The 24000-nt window shown below is 34.8% G+C and overlaps 1 protein-coding gene across 1 annotated transcript in view; it reads left to right on the forward strand.

Moving 5' to 3' along the window:
• The window catches only part of LOC127846310 (probable ATP-dependent RNA helicase DHX35), a 67852-nt gene that overhangs the window by 15391 nt on the left and 28461 nt on the right, over positions 1-24000 (forward strand). The window contains exons 5-18 of the mRNA XM_052377477.1: positions 1674-1778; positions 2507-2568; positions 4297-4366; positions 5065-5124; positions 7682-7725; positions 10962-11030; positions 13022-13118; positions 13395-13426; positions 15136-15223; positions 18231-18327; positions 18681-18734; positions 20343-20441; positions 22106-22230; positions 23839-23893. Coding sequence (XP_052233437.1) covers positions 1674-1778; positions 2507-2568; positions 4297-4366; positions 5065-5124; positions 7682-7725; positions 10962-11030; positions 13022-13118; positions 13395-13426; positions 15136-15223; positions 18231-18327; positions 18681-18734; positions 20343-20441; positions 22106-22230; positions 23839-23893 — 1057 coding nt within the window. The remainder of the gene's footprint in view (positions 1-1673; positions 1779-2506; positions 2569-4296; positions 4367-5064; positions 5125-7681; positions 7726-10961; positions 11031-13021; positions 13119-13394; positions 13427-15135; positions 15224-18230; positions 18328-18680; positions 18735-20342; positions 20442-22105; positions 22231-23838; positions 23894-24000) is intronic.

A 24000-nucleotide genomic window follows, 5' to 3' on the forward strand; every position in this document is an offset into this window, starting at 1 on the left:
ATTTTATATAGTGAGAACAGGAAGAGTGCTTATGTTTTATATTGCTGTTTAAAATAACTTGTAATGTATAACACAAATCACAAAGCTTTCTTCATTTTTAATTGACAGTTTAGCCATATGTTTTAATAGGACAGGTTTCAATTTAGTTGTTATTTTATTGTTTTTAAAATTGTTTACCATTGTGAACTTTACAATAATTAAAATAAAATCTATAAAAGGTATTTTCTATCGTTCAGTTAAAGAAGATCACAGTCCGGTAAAATCTACTGAGGCCCGATAAATTAGAAAAATTATTGAACCTCATGTCATGAGATTTTTTGTGTCTTTCTCATGGGTTGGTTATGGCCCCTCTTTAAGGAAACTATGATTTTGTTTATCTTGTGTCTCTTATAATTTAAAAAGTTTAATTGTGCAAACATATTTATCAGCATGTGGACATGCCCACTTCATTATTTGACTTCGCTTGTAAAAAAAATTACTCTTTTATATAATGGTTTTGCTGTTTGGCGGTCTGTCTGTCTGTCGTTAGACCAGTTCCTTTCTGATAAAAAACTTGTTAACAAATTGACCGATTGCCTTGATACTTCATATGTGTATTGGTCTTGTACAGTAGATGATCCCTATTGGAATTTGGGTCACTATGTTAAATGTCAATGTCACTGTCACATTAAATGTGAAAATTGTTTCCGATCGATAACTCGTCAAGGAATTGAACAATTGGCTTGATACATCACATGTGCATTGGCCTTGGACAGAAAATGACCCCTATTGAAATTGGGGTCACTAGATCAAAGGTCGAGGTCACTGTCACAATAAGAGTGAAAATCGTTTCCTATCAATATGAATAACTTATCAACGAATTGACCAGTTGACTTGATACTTCCAATGTGCATTGCTCTTTGACAGAAGATGACCCCTATTGAAATTGGGGTCACTAGGTCAAAGGTCGAGGTGGCTGTCACAATAAGTGTGAAGATTGTTTCCGGTAAATAACTCGTAAACAAATTGACCGATTGGCTTGGTACTTGGCACATGTGCATTGGCCTTGGACAATACATGCAGATGATTGAAATTGGGGTTACTAGTTCAAAGGTCATGGTTACTGTGATATTAAGTATTACATAGATTTTTATTCGATATGTCATCAAAGGATTGAGTGATGGGTGTCAAGGCCCTGTTTGGGGGGGGGCATCTGTCTCTGACTGCGGATCTCTTGTTACTTGCGATGACGATTGTTGCTAAGTTTTTATAATCAACATGTCAATTACTTCCTTTCTGTATGCGTTTTTTTTTTACGTTGTAATTTTTTTTAAATAATATTAATAAAATGTTATAATAGGATCTAACGTTAACATTTTGAACTATCCTTGCCAAGTATTATTACCTTTGACCCTTTCCCACTCAGAAGCAAAGTTAGAATGGCTATATGTAACAAGCATAAAACCAGAACAGCCTGTGAATAACCCCCAGTTTGCCTAGGTTTATTGCTATTTGCTTCACATCAGTTCCTTATGGATGGAAAGGAAGCCTTTAAAACTTCAATGTACAAAGATAGGTATTTAATTTAATTTGATTTTCTAAGAGACTACAAATGGGTCAAACTGAGTCTAAGCGTTTAAGGTTAATACTCTCATGTCAGCAGACCCTCACGTTTCTCTCATTCCACATGTCAGGTGGGGAGTCGTATAGCAGAGGAGCGAGGTGTCTTGCTGGGCAGCGAGGTCGGGTACCTCATCCGGTTTGATGACTGCACTGACCCAGCTGAAACCAGAGTTAAAGTAGGGCTTCATAGTATTGTGTAGTGGTCTCTTTGGTCCGAACAATATGAGCCTTAAATAATATAAATAGATTTGTTTTGAGTCTGTTTTCATTATATAACCAGTAACTTGATGTCTTTGAAAGATTCTTGAAAACGCTTGGCGGGGATTGAATCTTGGACCTCCATATTGCAAGGAGTACAAAATATTGATCTTGAAATATATAAGCCGCGTTCTGAGAAAACTGGGCATAATGCATGTGCGTTAAGTGTCATCCCAGATTAGCCTGTGCAGTCCGCACAGGCTAATCAGGGATGACACTTTCCGCCTAAACTTGATTTTCGGCAAGGAGGGACTTCCTTGAAACTAAAAATACCACAAAAGCGGAAAGTGTCGTCCCTGATTAGCCTGTGCGCACTGCACAGGCTAATCTGGGACGACACTTTACGCACATGCATTAAGCCCAATTTTCTCAGAACAAGACACATTTATTTGAAGAAAGTAGGTGTGTTGTAGTATTTTACGACTATTATATAATTATAGGTAGAAAAATGAACTTTAAAAATTATTTATCAGTATGTTAAAAAATACTGAGAAATCGATACAATATATAAAAAGCAGTTATAATATTGCCTAAAAGACAATATTATATCTGCTTTTTTAAAATTGATTTTTATGCCTACTCTTTTTACAATCATGTGTTGTCATGAGTGTTACAATCTGTCATGTTGCTTTGTTTGTTTTATTAGTGTATGACAGATGGAATGCTGATCAGGGAAATAATGCAGGACCCACTGCTGACAAAATACAGGTGCACTTCAATTAAAAAAATATATATTTATATAGTTTTCGTTTACCACTTTATTTGGCGTTTTGTAGAGCTGTTATTGGGTTGTGTTATATTGTTCATTTTTTATTTAAGTGTTTTCTTTCAGTACTTGATTTTGTTTGTTTGTTAATTTAACAATTATGCTCTTTCTCAGATTAATATATATTTATTCACAATTCCCAATATCACTGATGAAGATCATGTTCGGATTCCTAAAATGGTTAAAAAGCCTGGTAGAAATGTTTATATTGATCTATACCGTTTCAATTAATAGTTCTAATGATAAGGAATAAGATGAACTGATCAAAGACCCTCTTTCCCCCATCCACCCCCACCCAGCATAAAGGGAATTTTCAGTAGTATGTTTCTTTGAAAGTACCATTTCTGAGCTTTTATTTGCTGATTTGCTGCCTAGTTGCGGTTTGGGTGTTTTAAGGTCCTGGTCATATTAAAGGGTAAATGCTTAACTGTCAGTGCCATGACTTCAGCATGTATTAAAGGGATTTTAAAATAACATAGCGTAAACGTAAGACTTTATCAGACAATAAATGTATGCTACACACAAAAACCAGATAACTATTTTTAAGATCAATGTATTACTTAAAGGTCAATATTGGAAAAAAAAAGCCTTTTAATGCTAAAAATGGGTTTGTTAAAAAAAATTGCCTCAAATTTTAAGCTATATCAGATGAAGTGTTACACTTAAAAAACAGACTTTCATTGTTAAGGTCTAGCTCATATTTTAAGGTCAAAGGTACATTTTTTTTAAGTTTATACTGACATATGGCTTCTTTTAACTATATTTTCCTTATTTATGTAAGCAGCCCTCTGTAAAAAGCGCGTTTAATGAATGTGCGTTAAGTGTCATACCAAATTAGCAGTGCACCAGGCTTATCAGGGAAGACACTTACCGCTGTATCTGGATTTTTGCTAATAAGAGACTTCCTTGAAACAAAAATATCATAAAAGCGGGAAGTGTCGTCCCTGATTGGCTTGTGCGGAGTGCACAGGTTAATCTGGGACGACACTTTACGTACAAGCAAAAGACTTAATAAAAAAAAAAATTCTGATATATTCCCCATGGGCATGGGGTATAGACTCTTGTAGCCGACAGAAAGACTTAGTGAAAATGTGGCTTTTGAGAAAAACCATGTTCCATAAATGCTCCATAGTGAAAAGGGTGGAGTGGGGGGGGGGGGGGGAGGATGCAAATACCCTAGTTCCCAGCAATCTAAGAACACAATGTTTAAACAATTAATTTTTTAATTAAATTCTATTTATTTTAGTTTGATTTCATCAAACGCATTGGGCTAACAGTAACATTCTGGATTCTGTTTCCTGTGAAGGACTATTACTTGGTGACTTTGAAAATACCCTGAGAATACACCACAATTGCAGGGGATCAAACCTGTTGTCACCAGGTTGGGGAGAGGGAATTTAATTATAGCAAAGAATCTGGAGAAAAACAAATATTTGACCCAGGTTTTGCAAAAGAGTCTTATGTAATATTTGGCTAGTGTGGCTCCAGATTGGTCTGTGTATTTGCACAGTCTGGTCAGAAGCTTTGCTGTCCATTAATGAGACCACAAACATTACATGACTTCATAGTGCACAGGGTTGCTGCTCTAGCTACACTTACTCATATCATATGGCATAAGACCCATTTTTCACATGTGACACAGTTCCTTTAACTTATGTTTTTGCCTGCAGTGTGTTGATGCTTGACGAAGCCCATGAGAGGTCGCTGTACACGGACATCATCCTGGGACTGGTACGAAAGGTGTGTCATGGAAAATAGAAATAACTTCATTTTTTAAATATCTTTAAAAAAGATATGCAAGAGCAGCAAAATGTGCTTTTTGAAAAATATTTTTTCCTCAATGGTCAAATCCCGAGTGAAAGTTCTTAAATGAACACCTTAGTAATGCTGGTTCAAATGGACACTGGTTTTGAAACATTACAGATATATGCAAAACTAGCGACATGAAGGTGACACAGACCCTTTGTCCAATAGGTATGTCATCCCAAGGGCACTTCTATATTACTTGCAATACTGTGAAAGTTAAGCTGAAAGCATAAAAAAATTATGCTAAAATAAGTGTATTGAGATCCAGTTGTTTTTCGGCATTCTCAGAACAGGAATTCTATTGAGATCATTTTTTTTGGACATACACACATTTGAATTAGAGTTTAAATGTACAATTTCACTGAAAATAAATATTGCTTGCATAAGTTGGAAGATAGTTCAATTGCAGTCTGAGAAAACCGCATGTGCTTTAAGTGTCGTCCCAGATTTGCTTGTGCGGTCCTCTCACAGGTTAATCAGGGACGTCAGTTTTGACCTAATCAGATTTTCGTCAGGGGAGTCTTCCTTTAAACAAAAAATACAATACAAGCGGAAAGTGTTGTCCAAGATTAGCCTGTTCTACTGCATTAAACCCCCTTTTCGCAGAGCGAGGTTTGATTTTATTGTTTCAGATTCAGATGAAGCGAAGTGATCTGCGAGTAATAGTGGCCTCAGCGACCTTGGATGCAGAGGTAGGTCTACTTAGCTGGGGCAATACCTTTGATTAACGCATTCATGCCTAGCGTCCTGAAAAAAAGGACATTGCAAACAGCGTAAGCCCAGATGAGACGCCGTATGATACGGCGTCTCATCTGGGTCTACGCTGTTTGCTTGATGGAATTTCTGTAAGAATTGTTCTAAATATAGAAATAAATATACTAGACATCCCTTATTTTGGAAATAAATTGATCCAACTTAGAAGGATGGGAGAGTCCACTAGACATAAATGGGTTAAGACTATTTCCATACATGCTGTTCTTTCTGGTCTTGCTAGAATATTCCTGCTTTCGCTCAATATTTCCAGGCGTTTTGCTGAGATGCTAAATGTTTTGGTAAATCAATTTTACAAGGCAAACTGAACAGTTAATCCCTTTATGAGTTCCTGATAACAGATAAACTCATTAATATTATGTGTGTGTCAAAGTAGAGCAGTAATTATACCAATTTGCAATGTGCTGCGTGTCACATTTTGTGTACTATACCAGGTTTCGATACACATTTATCATGTATGCAAACAATTAATGGGTATGGCAGTAAACAAATTCGTCATTTAAATGAAGGCAAATGCAAGTTGTTTTTTTTTGCACAAAAATGAACCTTCTCTTTTGCCCTTTTTTAGAAAAATGGTAAGTACATATTGCATTCAATCTAAATTTTAATCAATTTGTTGATTGGTCGTTATAAGTGCTGGTGCTTGCAGATCACATCGGGAAGCATGCAATTTGAATATCCCAATCTTGATTGGACATGAAATATCCCACAATTCACTTTAATGATGTCAGGGGCATGTTTTTTTCTGAAAAAAAGTGAATGTTTATATAAAAAAAATTCTTAAACACATTTACTATCAATATTGGGCCAGATTTAGTTTGGTCCATTGTGTTTATAGGCATCAACATTTATTATCAAATATGCAACTAGGTCAAATATTCCAGCATTAGTATTGAAATGTCCTAAATTTTATGGAAAGCAATATGATTATATGGCAGATGTACAAGCTCCTTTACGTATTGGGGTCCTTCCAAATAAAATGGTGACCATGGTCTAGCAGACCAATGTTAAGTGTCGAACAATTAAGATTCCGGGTGCAAATCTTTTGCATCCAACATAATATTTTAAAATTGAATAGTTTCATGTCGCTCGATATTGTGTTTCTATTTCATTGAGCTAAATGTTAGTAATAGTTATATTTTTGTGTAGTTAAACAAGTTGGACTGTACAGTGGAATTGGAGTACCTTACCCAAGAATGTATTAAATCTGAACTAAGGTTTAAAACTTGTTATGAACTGAGTGTAATATCGCCTTATTATATTTTTTTCACTCTCTAAACCAAAGGGTCTCTGAGTATGTGTGTAAAACAACGTTACTTTGGACAATATCAAAGCAAGATTATGTTTTTAATACAAAATGGTAAAAATTGAATGGCCCTGTATGGTAGCGGTTAAGCATACGCGCTAACATCAAGAGGTGCTGGGTTCAATGCCGAGGGGGAGCAACGATTTTTTTAATCAATTTGTTTTTAATTTGCTTTTATATGAATTGTTTACTATTCCAAATACTGGAGTGTTGTAAATAAATAGTTCAGATGACACTTAAAAAATATAAATATAGTATAAAAAAGTCCATTTATTTATAAAATCAAAATTTCCGCTGTCTTATACAATATGTATTTTATATTCAAAGGTTTAGAACAATCACTTCTTCACGATCCATGTAGATGTAAACATATTGTTTGTTACAATATTAGTTGATTATGAATTATCAATCATTTTCACATGTTTAAACATACGTTTGCACAATTGAAATATTCTTAATGGAATATGTCATTCTGAATATCAATGCTTAGGGGAGCAATATGAACTATTTCTGGCCTGATTGCATTCTTTAACAAAGATGTATTACATGTTATTTATATTTGCGAGCAGTTTGTGACAGTTTTATATAAAAACAATATTTCATCAGTTTATTAAACTCCTAAATTGTCAACTTAAGCACCCCTTAAATTGTCAACTTAAGCGTTGTTATGGCATATTCACTTGTGCAAAATTTGTTGCCCTTGCAAGGTAAGCTACAACTTCAAATTTGTGCGGTAAAACTCAAATATTTTACCATTTTTCTATTAAAGATACGTCACAGACTATTGCTATGCTTAATGTTTGTAATTGCCTTCTGCTTTTCACTTTTGAAAAATTATTTAAAAAATGACTTAACACCAGAGATTGTTATTTTGGTCTGGTTTTTTAAATGACATTACAACACCTGTGTGCTTATATATTTTTTATCCCCCTTGTACACCTCATTTACTAACATAAATGCCTGTATACTGCATTTATGTATAAATATATACAAAAAAATCTTGCTTATATGTATGTTAATAGGAACTTGTAATTAAATGTTTATAAAAAAAGGTAACAAACTTTGATTTTGGACTCAGAATACCATTGCAATAGGAAATATGCAAAGAAAGAACAGAAAATAAAAATGTCTTATTGCAGTTCTAAAAGCTCTTAACATTTTATTGTCTGCAGGAGATCAAAGATTTCTTCAACAGAAACGATTCAGAAGATCCAAGGTATATTTTCTTATTATTTGTTACACTGATATGCATGCAGGTCATGTTTGGCAGAATGTTGCTGTTATTTAGTCATGTTCACAATCCCGAAAAGTATCTTTAGTTAAACTGAGCATCACCTGCTCATGTTCAGCTTTTGTGATCACCTTTTCCATTTGTGTACAGTGTGTTGTGTGTCATCAACATTTACTTTGTTAACTCTTTTGAGGCAACGCCTAATGCCTAATGTCCATGAAACTTAAAGATTTGTCCCAATGATATCTGGGCTGAGTTCGAAATTGGTTCCAGTTTGTTTAAAAACATGGCTGCCATGGGGTGTGGCAGTTTTCCTTACATGGCTATAGTGAAACCTTGTTAATGCTCTAGATGTCACAAACATGCTTAGACTATTTTACCATCATATCTGGGCTGAATTGAAGAATGGTTTTGCTTGGTTAAAAATAATGAGTTCAAAAGTGTTTCCGGTACGTTGAAAAACATAGTCACCATTGGGCGGGGCAGTTTTCCCTATTTGGCTTTAGAGAAACCTTGTAAACACTCTAGAAGTCACAATTTTTGCCCAATGATCATGAAAGTTGGTCAAAACATTGGTTTTATTGATATCTCGGACGAGTTCCGAAATGATCCAGATCGGTGAAAAAACATGGCCGCCAGTGGGCAGGGCATTTATCTCTATATGTATATAGTGGCAGTTTTCCCTATTTGGATAAAGAGAAACCTTGTAAACACTCTAGAAGTCACAATTTTTGCCCAATCATCATGAAAACTGGTCAAAACATTGGTTTCATTGATATCTCGGACGAGTTAGAAAATGGTCGAGATCGGTGAAAAAACATGGCTGCCAGTGGGTGGGGCATTTTTCTCTATATGTATACAGTGAAAACATATGAACACTCTAGAAGTCACATTTTTGGCCCAATTTTCATGAAATTTTGTCAAAATGTTTTCCTTAATGATATGTTTGTTGAGTTCAAAAGTGGTTCCGGTCCGTTGAAAAACATGGCCGTCAGTGGGCGGGGCAGTTTTCCTTATTTGGCTGTAGAGAAACCTTGTAAACACTCTAATAGTCACAATTTTTGCCCAATCTCAATGAAAGTTGGTCAAAACATTGGTTTTATTGATATGTCGGATGAGTTCGAAAATGGTCCAGATCGTTGAAAAAACATGGCCGCCAGTTTCTCTATATGTATATAGTGAAAACATGTGAACACTCTAGAAGTCACATTTTTGGCCCAATTTTCATGAAATTTGGTCAGAACATTTTTTTCCTTGATACGAGAGTTGAGTTCAAAAATAGTTCCAGTCAGTTGAATAACATGGCTGCCCAGGGGGCAGTTTTCTTATATTTATATAGTAAAAAAAGCTTGTGAACACTCTAGAAGTCACATTATTTGCCCAATCATCATGAAACTTGGTGAAAAGATTTGTTTTATATATATCTCAGATGAGTTCCCAAATGGTCCAGATCGGTAAAAAAACATGGCCGCAAGGGGGTGTGGCAGTTTTTCTTATGTGACTATAGAGAAACCTTGTGATCGAACACTATAGAAGTCACATTTTTTGCCTAATCATCGTGAAACTTAGTCAATACATTGGTTTTATTGATTTCTCTGACAAGTTGGAAAATTGCTCAGCTCGGTGAAACACACTTTTTAGCGGACCTGATTGCTCAGGAGAGGTTTTAGGTTTGGTCTTTGTCTGCCGTCCGCCCGTCCACATTTTGTTTGTAAACACTCTAGCATTCACATTTCTTAAGCATTCTTCATCAAAGTTGCTGAAAGATCTCTGTCAAGTTTGATAATGAGCAAAATCACATAATTAATGCCATAATTATTGCCCTTAGAATGTCCAAATTTTTATTATATTATACAAAATCCTTGTAAACATTCTAGAGGTCACAATTTTGTTTCAGATTTTATGAATCTTGGTCGTAATATTTATTTTTGTTAGCAATTAAGTTTGATGTTTGGTAAGGGTGGTCAACTCAAAATATAGGTAACCAGGTCAAATCTTACAAAAACAATAACACTCCATACACCATAGTTTTGGTTCAATAATGATGAAACTTGACCAGGATGTTTGTCTGGAAAATATCTAGGTCATGTTTGACATTTGGTAAAGATTGAATGAACCGACTCCTCTCAGGTGAGCGAACTAGGGCCATCTTGGCCCTCTTGTTTAAACTGCTTCTGGTATTAATTGTTTTTCAATTGCATGATTATATGAATAAAGTGACCTTTATTTTGCCCCCCTTCGAAGAAGAGGGGGTATATTGTTTTGCACATGTCAGTCGGTCCGTCCACCAGATGGTTTCCAGATGATAACTCAAGAATGCTTAGGCCTAGCATCATGAAACTTCATAGGTACATTGATCATGACTGGCAAATAACCCCTATTGATTTTCAGGTCACTAGGTCAAAGGTCAAGGTCACAGTGACTCGAAACAGTAAAATGGTTTCCGGATAATAACTCAAGAATGCTTACGCCTAGAATCATGAAACTTCATAGGTGCATTGATCATGACTGGCAAATGACCCCTATTGATTTTCAGGTCACTAGGTCAAAGGTCAAGGTCACAGTGACTTGAAACAGTAAAATGGTTTCCAGATGATAACTCAAGAATGCTTACGCCTATGATCATGAAACTTCATAGGAACATTGATCATGACTGGCAGATGACCCCTATTGATTTTCAGGTCCTTAGGTAAAAGGTCAAGGTCACAGTGACTTGAAACAGTTAAATGGTTTCCTGATGATAACTCAAGAATAATTAGGCCTAGATACATGAAACTTCATAGGTACATTGATTTTGACTGGCAGATGAATTCCTATTGATTTTCAGGTCACTAGGTCAAAGGTCAAGGTTACAGTGACAAAAAAACGTATTCACACAATGGCTGCCACTACAACTGACAGCCCATAATGGGGGCATGCATGTTTTACAAACAGCCCTTGTTTGTAAAAACTTCTTGCACACAGAAATATAGAAATGTTAATCTGCCTAAATAAGATTCCGTTAAACATGACAACGGTAACAATATTCCATGTGACATTTTTAATAAGATTCTGTTAAAATGTTACAGCCTTAATAAGATTCCGTATAAAAATAAGATCCTTTATCATAGATATTGGTGCTTTGCATATACACTATAATGATAATTGTATTGTAAAGTCAATTTGTCCTGCTATGTTGAATGTAATTCTTTCTGAACTTGTTTGTATGCCTTACTTTGCAGCAAGGACACAGCTGCAATCTTAAGTATCGAGGGTCGTGCATATCCAGTTGATATTCACTACACGTTAGAGTGAGTCACTGTTGTCACTATATGTACATTTAGTCATAAGAATTAAGCAGTAGACAAACGCAGACAGCTCCACCTTTCCGTTGTCTAAGGTTGTATGTCCAACGATTTGAACCAGATCGATTGGATTATATCTCTCACTTAACATCAGCTGAATCGTTGATGCCAACTCTTTTCTTAACATCACCTCTATTCTCAACATCAACTCTATCTCTGTTGTCAACTCTATCTCTAACATCAACTCTATCTCCAACATCAACTCTTTTTCTAACATCAACTCTAACTCTAATGTCAACTCTATCTCCAACATCAACTCTATCTCTTACATCAACTCTATCTCTAACATGAACTCTATTTCTATTGTCAACTCTATCTCTAACATCAACTCTGTCTCCAACATCATTTCTATCTCTAACATCAACTCTATCTCTAACATCAACTCTAGCTCTATTGTCAACTCTATCTCTGAAATCAACTCTATCTCCAACATCAACTCTATCTCTAACATCAACTTTAACTCTAAGGTCAACTCTATATCCATCATCAACTATATCTCTAACATCATCTCTATCTCTAACATCAACTCTATCTCTATTGTCAACTCTTTCTCTAACATCAACTTTAACCCTAATGTCAACTCTATATCCAACATCAACGCTATCTCTAACACTATTTCTATCTCTAATGTCAACTCTATCTCTAATGGCAACTCTTTCTCTAGTGTCAACTCTTTATCTAATGGCACCTCTGTCTCTTATATCATTGCTAGCTCTAACATCAACTATATCTCTAACATCAACTCTATCTCTATTGTCAACTCTATCTCTTACACCAACTCTAACTTTAATGTCAACTCTATCTCCAACATCAACTGTATCTCTATTATCATTTCTTTCTCTAATGCTGACTCTATCTCTATTGGCAACTCTATCTCTAATGTCAACTCTATCTCTAATATCAACTCTATATCTAATGGCAACTCTATCTCTAACATCATTTCTAGCTCTAACATCAACTATATCTCTAACATCAACTCTATCTCTGCTGTCAACTCTATATCTAACATCAACTCTATCTCCAACATCAACTCTTATCTCTTGCATCAACTCTAACTCTAATGACAACTCTATCTTCAACATCAACTCTGTATCTAACATCAACTCTGTATCTAACATCAACTCTATCTCTATTGTCAACTCTATCTTTAACATCAACTCCATCTCTAACATCAACTCTAACTCTAATGTCAACTCTGTCTCCAACATCAACTCTATCATTAACATCATTTCGATCTCTAATGTCAACTCTATCTATTATGTCAACTTTAACTCTAATGGCAACTCTATCTCTTACATCAACTCAAACTCTAACGCCAACTGTATCCCTAACATCAACTCTATATTTTATTGTCATATATATGCTTAATGTTTAATGGTGATAACATCAGAATTCCAATTATTTGTTTTAGTTTTATTGTGATGTTATTCATAGCCAGTTTCTGTTGGCATGTCATTTACATGACAATGGATTCCTAGTATGACCTTATGGTACCTGTCATAAACTAAGGAACATTTGTTGACTACAGTTCACGCTATAATTTATAAAATAAATTAAAAATTCTTGGACCCAGTTATAGGAAACCCTTACCTTCAATTAAGCATTCAATTGTGTATTTAATAATAATTGAGCCTTGCTTTGAAGAAACGTGCTTTAATGTATGTGCTTAACATATGAGCCTACGTGGCGTCTCATTAGGATCCAAACTGTTCGCTATTCTGATAGTATTTTTTGAAAAAAAAAGAAGAAAATGTTAATTTTAGAAATTCAGCAGACAACATTTTAGCAGACGACAAATTTCCCAGCATGCAAAGGGTTAAAGTCTCTTCTGAGTGAAAATCCAGTATAGGTGGAAGATGTCATCCCTGATTAGCCTGTGTGAATTGCAATTGTATTTACCCCTAAGGTTTATTGAACAACACCCCTTTCCTTTTCAGCCCCGTACCAGATTACATCAAGGCTACTGTGGAGACGATCTGTAAGATCCATCGTCATGAGAAACCTGGAGATGTGCTGGCATTTCTCACTGGAATGGTACGTCTTCCTATGAAATAAAAAAATACCATTGAAACAAGACATACAATTACGTTATGATATATGTGATGGATATTTTTTTAATGTTTTGCAAATAGGCTTGACACATAAAAATTTATTTAAAAATAGCTATGTTTGTGTTAAAAAATGTTCACTATTTTTTTTAACAATTTAACAAATGGTTAAAATGTTGCCTTCAGCTATATAGTTTTTTCAGATAACACCACTTTTATTAAAATGTATAGTGTTACAACAATCATTTTCAATTATTTTCAGGATGAAGTAAATAAAGTCACTTCAATGTTGATGTGAGTACAATTTTCATGTAACAATCAGAATATACTATTTAAGAAATAACCTGTGTTGAAGTAAACATTTCCTTGAAAAAACAATGTAAAAAATCCATGCCATGTTAAGGTTTTTGTTTGCTGGAAAAAAAAAACAATGCAAATACATGCATATGGTAGATCGTTGAATGAAATGTTAAAATAATGAGCTACTCAGCCAAATTAGATGTGTTTCTGATACAAAGTTTCTTGAATGAGTTGGACCCATCTGTAGCATTAATAGCTGATAATGCATGTGTGAGATTGTTTGTTAGGAATAATGTTTATATACACTCAACAACACCCCTTACTGTATTCTCTTACACACTGACAGGACATTTTCTTAATCATTATATTTATGAATGTTGGCTTGGATTATTATTTAAGTTGCACACGAATTCATCATACCACACAGTGGTGTCAAAATGCTCAATAATACAGTGTTTTAAGAGTGTAGCTGAAATATACATATGTACATGATTGAAAACGTACCTTTTAGTCCACAGTGCATCATAGCAGTGCATCATAGCAGTGCATCATAGCAGTGCATCATAGCTTTTGTTTGGTGTCATGGTTACTCAGATTGATTAACCCTTTTCTGCTCAAAGCCAAAGTGAAAATGGCTATATGCAAACAGCATTAAACCAGGACAGCCCTTGAGTTACTTGCAGGCTGTTCAGATTTTATTTTGTTTGCTGCTTGTCAGTATCTTAAGCCTGAAACAAAGCCTTAACAACTTGAATCTATTAAAAAGGTTTTGAATTTAATTATACCCCCACAAACAAAGTTTAGGGGGGTATATAGGAGTGAGCTTGTCTGTCTGTCGGTTGGTCGGTCCGTAATAAATGTCCGCTCCTTTATTCGAGTTGTTTTCATCTGATCATCACCAAACTTAGTCAGATGTTGTATCTAGATGGTGTCTAGGTCAAGTTCGAATATGGATCACGCCGGGTCAAAAAATAGGTCACGGGGTTACTTAGTGCGTTTTAAACATTGAGCATGTTGTTCGCTCTCTAATTTAAGTATTTTTCATCCAATCTTCACCACACTAGGTCAGAAGTTGTATCTAGAGGATGTGTAGGTAAATTTCGAACATGGACCATGCTGGGTCAAAAACTAGGTCATGGGGTCACTTATTCAAAATATTCTGTGTCAATGTGGCATGTGGGGGTATTCGTCACGTCTGTGATAAAGCTTTAGTTTGATTTTCTAAAGCACAGCAAACACCTCAAAATGTGTATCTAAGTGGTATGGAGTTAGCTGACACACACACACACACACACACACACACACACACACACACACACACACACCACACACACACACACACACACACACACACACACACACACACACACACACACACACACACACACACACACACACACACACACACACACACACACACACACACACACACACACACACACACACACACACACACACACACACACACACACACACACACACACACACACACACACACACACACACACACACACACACACACACACACACACACACACACACACACACACACACACACACACACACACACACACACACACACACACACACACACACACACACACACACACACACACACACACACACACACACACACACACACACACACACACACACACACACACACACACACACACACACACACATATGTAACTCTGTTTCAGAGAGGAAGCAAAGCAGCTTTTGAAGGACAAGGACGCCATGAGGATGAAGATTGTCCCGATGCACGGCAGTCTGCCAGCCTCTGAGCAGGTGATTCTCTCTCATATTGTTATATATCAAAACTATAAAACATAACGCAAGAGTCTCTGTCTCATTATTATCCCGGAGCCGAAATTGTAAAACCAGCCTTGCATAGTCATCGTTAGGTTCAAGTTATAAAACAACACAAAAGTCGTCCTTTGTTGGAAAAAAATTTTTTTGGAGTAATCCTGGGTCTGATATCACTCAATTCAATCTCATTAATATTCTTGGTGAGGGAAACATCAAACATAAGTTAACAGTTATCCGAATGTTGATATCACAAAACATAACCTTACAATTATCCTTAGTTCTTAATAATAATACTTTACCTTTTAGTTAGCCTTGGTTCTAAATAATTAACATAACCTTTCAATTATCAGTTCTTAATCATAAAACTTTATCTTGAAATAATCCTTTGTTCTTAATCATAAACTATTACCTTTTAATCATCCTTAGTTTTTTATAGTAAAACATTACTCTTCAATTATCATTAGTTCTTCATAATAAAAGATTACATTTCAATTACCGAATTTGATCATGTATAGTTTCATATTAAAAAGTTGATGCGTGTTATAAATTGATGCAATGTTATCCTGACTGCTAACTTGAGAATTTTTTCATTCCAGAACATTTTTTTTATTTTCACAAAATTTAAAATGCTTGAATAAAATATGCAAAAAAGTCTTTGTCTTTGTTTGTGAACTTTTTCATTGACAGCTTACATTGGTCTGTTTTACACATAACAGATAGCTGATGAAGGTAGGTGTGAACGAGGTCTTTTTGCGGGTAACGTTAGGTGTTTCCTGGGACTTCTTGGTTTTTTTTCCAGTTTGGTCCAGATTTTTTGGACCTTCATTGTACATCACATTCATGCCTGTGTTGTGCGACAGACAATAACCTTGCTGGTCTATAATAAAAGATAAACAGATTTACTTCAATTTTCACTCAACTAATGTAGACCTGGAAATACAACACAAAACACTTGTTTTTTATTTACACAAAAACTTTTCACTTTAGAAAAAAATGCATTATGATTTTTTTTAGAATAAAAGTAAAGATCGTAGAGCGAGTTGTCTTCCGTGAGCTACATATTTTTATTAAGCATTCAACATTTTTTATGAAAGTAAAGAGAGAGTTGTCTCCCATGTGCTACAGAGTGTTTATTCAGTACTCAAATTCGAAGGCTTTTCCCGTGGCAGAATGACATGATGTACATGAAGTTTTTTCATGATATTCATCAGTACAATGGATTTAAACTAAATACAAGAGGACTGTTTATTTGTTGCTTGCAAATTAAAAGTTGTCAGTAAAATGGCAGCAATGTTTGGTCCAATTTGCTAGTGTTCATGGCTTGAAATATTGTTTTCTTCACTTTGGCATTTAAAAGGGGATGGGTGCTATACATGGGGTAGCGCTATACATTGGACAATTCGGTATCCTTAATTCTTAGTCATAAAACATTACCTTTCTGTTATCATTAGTTTTTTATCATAGAACATTACCTTTCAATAATCCTTAGTTCTTAATCATTAAACATAACATTACCTTATAAATTATACTTAGTTATGAATCATAAAACATTACCTTTCAATTATCCTTAGTTATAAATCATAAAACATTACCTTTCAATTATCCTTAGTTATAAATCATAAAACATTGCCTTTCAATAATCCTTAGTTCTTAATCATAAAACATAACATTACCTTATAATTATCCTTAGTTATAAATCATAAAACATTACCTTTCAATTATCCTTAGTTATAAATCATAAAACATTGCCTTTAATTATCTTTAGTTATAAATCATAAAACATTACCTTTCAATTATCCTTAGTTATAAATCATTAAACATTACCTTTCAATTATCCTTAGTTATAAATCATAGAACATTGCCTTTCAATTATCCTTAGTTATACATCATAAAACATTGCCTTTCAATTATCCTTGGTTATAAATCATAAAACATTACCTTTTAATTATCCTTAGTTATAAATCATAAAACATTGCCTTTCAAGTATCCTTAGTTATAAATAAAAACATTACCTTTCAATAATCCTGAGTTATAAATCATAAAACATTGTCTTTTAATTATCCTTAGTTATAAATCATTAAACATTGCCTTTCAATTATCCTTAGTTATAAATCATAAAACATTGCCTTTCAATGATCCTTGGTTATAAATCATAAAACATTACCTTTTAATTATCCTCAGTTATAAATCATAAAACATTGCCTTTTAATTATCCTTAGTTATAAATCATAAAACATTACCTTTCAATAATCCTTAGTTCCTAATCATAAAACATTACCTTTCAATTATCCTTGGTTATAAATCATAAAACATTGCCTTTCAATTATCCTTGGTCAGAAATTACAAAATAAAACATTTGTCTTTAGGCAGAAATCATCAAATTATGATAAAATGATCTTTGGGCCAAAATATAAAAAAACCTTTTGATTATTCTCCAGCCCAAATCATAATAAATAACCTTTTAATTATTTTTAGGAAGAAATAATGGAAATGACCTTTGATTTTTTGTTGGTTAATGTCCTTGGGAAAGAGTATAATAGGTAACCATTCAATTTGTAGGCGGAAACAATTTCAATTATTCCTGGTGTCCGCCTAGAGACTGGGAGGTCACATGTTCAAGCCCTACTGTGGCAGCGTTCTTTAGATCTCCCCCAAAGAAACCAAGTGCTGGTTCTTGGCCCAGTAAATTGACTCGAGAGCATTTCAATATGCCTGAGGCTTTTGATGCAATCAAGCTAAATTAAATAGGTTTAAACTAATTATCCTTGGGCAAAATAATACGAAAATACCTTGAACAATTCTGTAGCCAAAATAAAAAAAATTGTCTTTTAATTATTGTTAGTTGAAAATAAAACAAAAAAACGTAACCTTTCAATTATCCTTTGGTAATTGTCAGTCGGCACAGACTAATCAGGGACGACACTTTCCGCCTAAACAGGATTTTTGCTAAGAAGATAAATTAACTTTTACTATCTTTTATTTTCAGATGAAAGTGTTTGAAAGAACTCCTAAAAACTGCCGTAAAATTGTCGTTGCTACTAACATCGCTGAGACCTCAATCACAATAAATGGCATTGTTTACAGTATGTGTCAAAGTATTAAAGTACTATTTTCTTCATGTTAACTTAAAACATTCTTAGCTAATTCTGAGTAATTTGACGTAACTCAAAAAATTGACCTATATAAATGCATACTTTCCAGATATAAAAAATTAAAGCAGGCACCTATGTGACAAGGAAATATCAACTCAGTAGTTAGATAAAGTATTGGATTGAAGAGAGTACAAGAATATCTTCAAACGGGTCTATTGTAGTCCACTGTCCAGTCTAGTCAACTCAGCTTGCTTATTGAACTGACAGTTTTTGTTGTTATGAAGATTCATACTTTGTAATATGATACATTATCAGTGTGTACAATTTTCGAATGTGTTTTTCAGTTGTTGACTGTGGATTTGTGAAGATTAAAACTTACCATCCTCAAACTGGAATTGGTTTGTATAACTATTCGGGGCAACTTCATATTTTTATTTAATTAAATATTGTAAATTTAAGTTTAAGAGCCTTCAACTTTAAAGGAAAATGTGAATTATGTCAATTTTGATTATAATCTTCATTAAATGAATGCGCATAAAGAATATTAAGCCATTGGAATTCAAAAGAATTCATGTCGAGCGACAAAATAGTTTAAATTGAAAAATGTATCAAAGCTTTATAGTTTCATTTAACCATATTTTAAATCTATTTTACACCATTTATCAAGTATGTGGCATCTGTCACGAAGAGATTTTCATGCTCATTTTTTGAATGCAGTTTTCTCTGTTTCATGAAAGCTGTGGTATCTGTCACGAAAATATTTAAATGCTCAGATTTTGAATGCAGTTTTCATTGACCTTTAACATTGTGCCGTCAGTTACTAAACATTTTTCAGGCTCATATTTCAAATTTTATTCGATCCTTTTGCACAGAATGGTATTCATCACTAAGAGATTTTAAGTCTTCAACTTTTAATGGGATGTTCACCCTCTGTTTAATGTATCCCAGAGTCTCTTGTGGTGGCCCCAGTGTCATTTTCAATATATCATAGAATCCCTAGTGGTGGTGCCAGTGTTAGGTTGAATTACACTTATTTCATTTCACATAGGGTCTCATTATAAAACTGCCAACTTTCAAAACATTTTTCTTGTATCTCCTGTATATCAAATTTTGCAAGACTGGTATCATTTTAAAGATAAATCTGTCTTCTTTCAATAAATGCAGTCAAAAATATGTGGTCTTGCAACTTCTAAGAAAGTATAATTCGCCCAAGGGCAAGCACCCACGGAAAACAGTGTTTGGAAAGTGAAATATCGACAAAAGCCCCTTACTTCAATAAACGCACCCCAAACATTCATCTTTCAACGTAATCTCCAATGAAATGCACAAAAAAGTTGCAGACACACATAAGATGCAGGAGATAATCACAAAAACCACGGTTGCGATCGCTAAATCACTTTTAAATCCGAAGAGAAAAGGAACTCTTTAAAAATAGGCACTTCTTTTGAATGGACCACAGAGAGATTCAATTTTTAGTGTAATGTAACCTGTTATTTTCAATATATCTCAGAAGACCTTGTGGTGGTGCCAGTGTCATTTTCAATATATCCCAGAATCCCTTGTGATGGTCCCAGTGTCATTTTCAATATATCCCAGAATCCCTTGTGGTGGTCCCATTTTCAGTTTCAATATATCCCAGAATCCTTTGTGGTGGTACCAGTGTCATTTTCAATACATCCCAGAATCTGTTGTGGTGGGGAAGAGGACAATTACAACAAGCGAGGCATGGTATAGGGGAGATAACCCAGGGTTATGGTTAGGTTAGGGTTATGATTAGGGGTCAGGTAAGGGTTAAGGTATGGGTTAAGGCTAACCCTAACCCGAACCCGACCCCTTACCTTTACCCTAACCCTCTAACCCCCACATGCGCATTACAATACCATGCCTCGCTCGTTGTCGTTGTCCGCTTTCCGTTGTGGTGGTACCCAGTATAATTTTCAATATATCCCAGAATCCCTTGTGGTGGTCCCAGTGTTTATTTTCATCATATGTTCATTGTATCCTAGAATCCCTTGTGGTGGTGCCAGTGTCCCAAGCCTCAGCCAATCAGAGAGCAGGAAGGGCGGGGCGTGTGAGGTCCGGCAAGGCATACCGTCTCTACACGGGTAAGGCTGGATTGATGTGTGCGGATGGACTTTAGAATGCCCTTTGTTTAAATGCTGATCTCATTTATGTAGGTCCTGACACAAGTCTGTATTTCATCATATTTTTCGGTTTAGCTGTTTAACATCACTTTTGACCTTAATTAGGTGACCTTTAGGTTACATTCATAAAAATGCCCGCCGCTACCCGACGAATGAATACACTTCATTTAGTCCATTCGCTGATTTGAGAATACTACCAGAACATTGGATAACATGGCCGCGTCTTTCTACACTGTTTTACTGCGTGTACAGCATGAAACAATTTTATCTCTTATGAAAAGGCATGATAGATAGAACAGTTTTACACTCAACTCTTCACATCAATACAATTTGTGCTGAGATTCTACACCTTCGTCAGTTCATGGTTATTGTGTGTGAATGTCAGAGTTTATATACAGGCCATCGCTGCGTCTTCACGACTACCTTATGTGCTGACAGGAGTTTGCGGCCAGTAAAATATTTGTTATATAATAAAGACGCTATAGCGTAATCTAGGTGAACTGGAATTTTCTTTAGACCAGAAAGATGTTAAATGAAGATATCCAGCGATATAATTATGGTATGTCAATAATAGATTCTTAATGTGTTTTCAACAATACAATGATAAATATTATTTTTAATTAATTTAACAAGAATTATTCCACCATATTAAGCATGAGCGCGACGATTCTCGATACTGTTAATACTCGAATCAAATAGCAATGCCCGACAAACAACTAAAACAGGTTTGTTGGAAGAACGCGGGTATAAATATTTAAAATATGTACGGATACTTCGCGTGTGGCCGGTTGACTCATATGTTTTAATTTCACTACCATGATTCTTTTGGTTTTCTGTTTTGTATCTATAGGTTTATGACCAGCAATACTGTAATTATGTAAAATAAGCCGCAAAAACTCTGCGTAACATCCCACACTGCGTGTGATGCAGCTAAGAACTGCACAGAAAAAGACATTCGCTATCCTTGATCTCATTCATTGAACTCTACCTTTCATAAACCCCAACCACAATCAACGCCGTATATCTTTTTTTAAAGATATTTCTTTTTAGAAATAAGTTGAAGTCAGGAATTGTTTTAGTAAGCATACCTTTTTGTGTGCTAACTAACACATTTCTTGGAAGAGTTTATTAAATCATGGTTTGATATGACAGTTGTCAGATATTTTTTTGTTTTTGTTTTGTTTATGCTTTTAAATTAGCAACACAAAATAATATATGTAAACATCATGATAAAACCAAAAAGTTGTGTAGAAAGTGTGGCGTCTCTTGACTTTACAAAGTCATTTCAGTAAAAAAACGTAACTAGATTGGTTAAACAAATACTAGCCAAAGAAAATGCTCAAAAGCTATTTTTCACATGTCTAAGATAAAATATTCACAATTGTTATAGTACACAGAAAACAAAGGTAGCATGTGATAAATGATATTACAAAAAATGAAAATGATTGATTAATTATTTTAATAACATTTTTATTAATTTATATTGCGAGGCCTTTTAACTTTGTTAAATTACTCTGGCTATGAATTGGGTGTCCTGGCATTAACCTACTAAATGTGCATTTGCAAACATAAGTCCCCCTTACAATGTTCAATATCCGTCAGTAGTGTGAGACCTAACATTGCAGAGGCTGATTATGAGAAGCTGTCAGCAAACACAATTCCCGAGATGTCGAGGTCTGACCTGGCTCCGGTCATCCTGCAGTTGAAGGCTCTGGGTATAGCCAATGTTCTGCGCTTTCATTTCCTCTCGGTAGGTGGTTGTGTCACTTGCAGGTTGGGTCGGGGGCATAAGCAGTCTAGGCTGTTACATAAAATGCCCTTTATTTTTTATTTACTCATTTGAAAGCAAACTAATAATTTGTCAATATTGGTTTTTATGTCCCTGGTAGGGTGGCATATAGCATTTGAACCGTCCGTCCGTCAGTCAGTCCGAAAACTTTAACATTGGCCATGACTTTTGCAATATTGAAGATATCAACTTGATATTTGGCATGCATGTGTATCACAAGGAGCTGCACATTTTGAATGGTGAAAGGTCAAAATCATCCTTTAAGGTCAAAAGTAAAAAAATACAATCCAAGGGAAGTAATAAGCTTTAAAAGGGACATAATTTCTAAACCTGTCAAATGATATATTGAAATTTTATTTCAAAGTGGCGCAATAGGGGGCATTGTGTTTCTGACAAACACATCTCTTGTTCATGTAAAATTCTAAACTGCTATTAAATTTTATTGTGAGATGTTGTTTTTTGTTGGCCTCTCATCTATATTTTAGCATTCTACAACACTATAAGTATCTGTCTTTCACGCCGTTTGTCGACTTGGAATTTTTCAACAAAATAACTCCTACATTGAAACTCTGATGAAATGTTCCATGTGATATGAAGTTATACATGTGCATTTTGTATTACCTTGCCAATTTTTTGTCTCTTTATATTCGTGGAGGAAGGTTTGTAGTAGTGAAACCTTCAGTCTGTGTGTATGTGGGTCCGTCTGTCTTTGTATATGCTCTGTAGTTTGACATCCTTTAGGGATTTTATTAAAATTCACATAATTGTCCTTCATGATCACAACTCAAGGTCAAAGTTATGATGATTCCCCATGACCGGACAATATTCTGCAAACAACTTCCATTCTTATCAGTGAAAGGTCATAATTTAAAGGTCTAGTTCAATTGATAAATTCTAAGACATAATAAGTGCAGCTTGCTGTATAAGAACATTCTGTGTAATGGAGTTCTTTTGATGACAAACTCTCCTTTTATTTCTCTTACAACTATGTATTACCAAGATTATTGTATGAACTTGAGTGGAAAATATGAAAGAGAAAACGCTCTACCGGTGAAACTTGAGGGGACTTATGATTTGCGCTATGTGTGTCCGTGAGTCTGTGAGTCTGTCACACTTTTCTGGATTCCTCTGATAACTTTAAAAGTTCTTCATATTTTTTTCCTGAAACTTTAAACATGGACAGATGGCAATATGGAGATTATGCACGTCATTTCATTTTGTTTCTACGTCAAGAATTCTGGTTGCTATGGCAACAAAAAGACTAAAAATATTGCTGAAAATTGTGGATCCTGCGATAACTTTAAAAGTTCTTCATATTTTTTCATGAAACTTGAAATATGGATAGATGGCAATATGGAGATTATGCACGCCATTTCATTTTGTTCCTGCGTCAAGAATTATGGTTGCTATGGCAACAAATAGAAATAAAAATATTGCTGAAAATGGTGGAGTTTCTTCGGTAGGGGACCATATTGCTTGACAAAAGTCCTGTTAGAATCTTATTTATTTACATGAAAATCTACATCTGTTTATCATTCAAATGACATACTCTTGTTATTTTTATTTCAGGCCCCTCCAGCTCAGAACATGGTTCGGGGACTTGAACTTCTCTATGCCTTGGGAGGTAGTGCATTTTTGTAGAAAAAAGGATTAATTTATTATTGTTCATCAAATATAGTATATTACACAGTGTCAGTGCCTGAAATGTCACTTTAATTATCACCAAGCATT

This window comes from Dreissena polymorpha, chromosome 9 (assembly GCF_020536995.1).
Source record: "Dreissena polymorpha isolate Duluth1 chromosome 9, UMN_Dpol_1.0, whole genome shotgun sequence".
NCBI classification, from domain to species: domain Eukaryota; kingdom Metazoa; phylum Mollusca; class Bivalvia; order Myida; family Dreissenidae; genus Dreissena; species Dreissena polymorpha.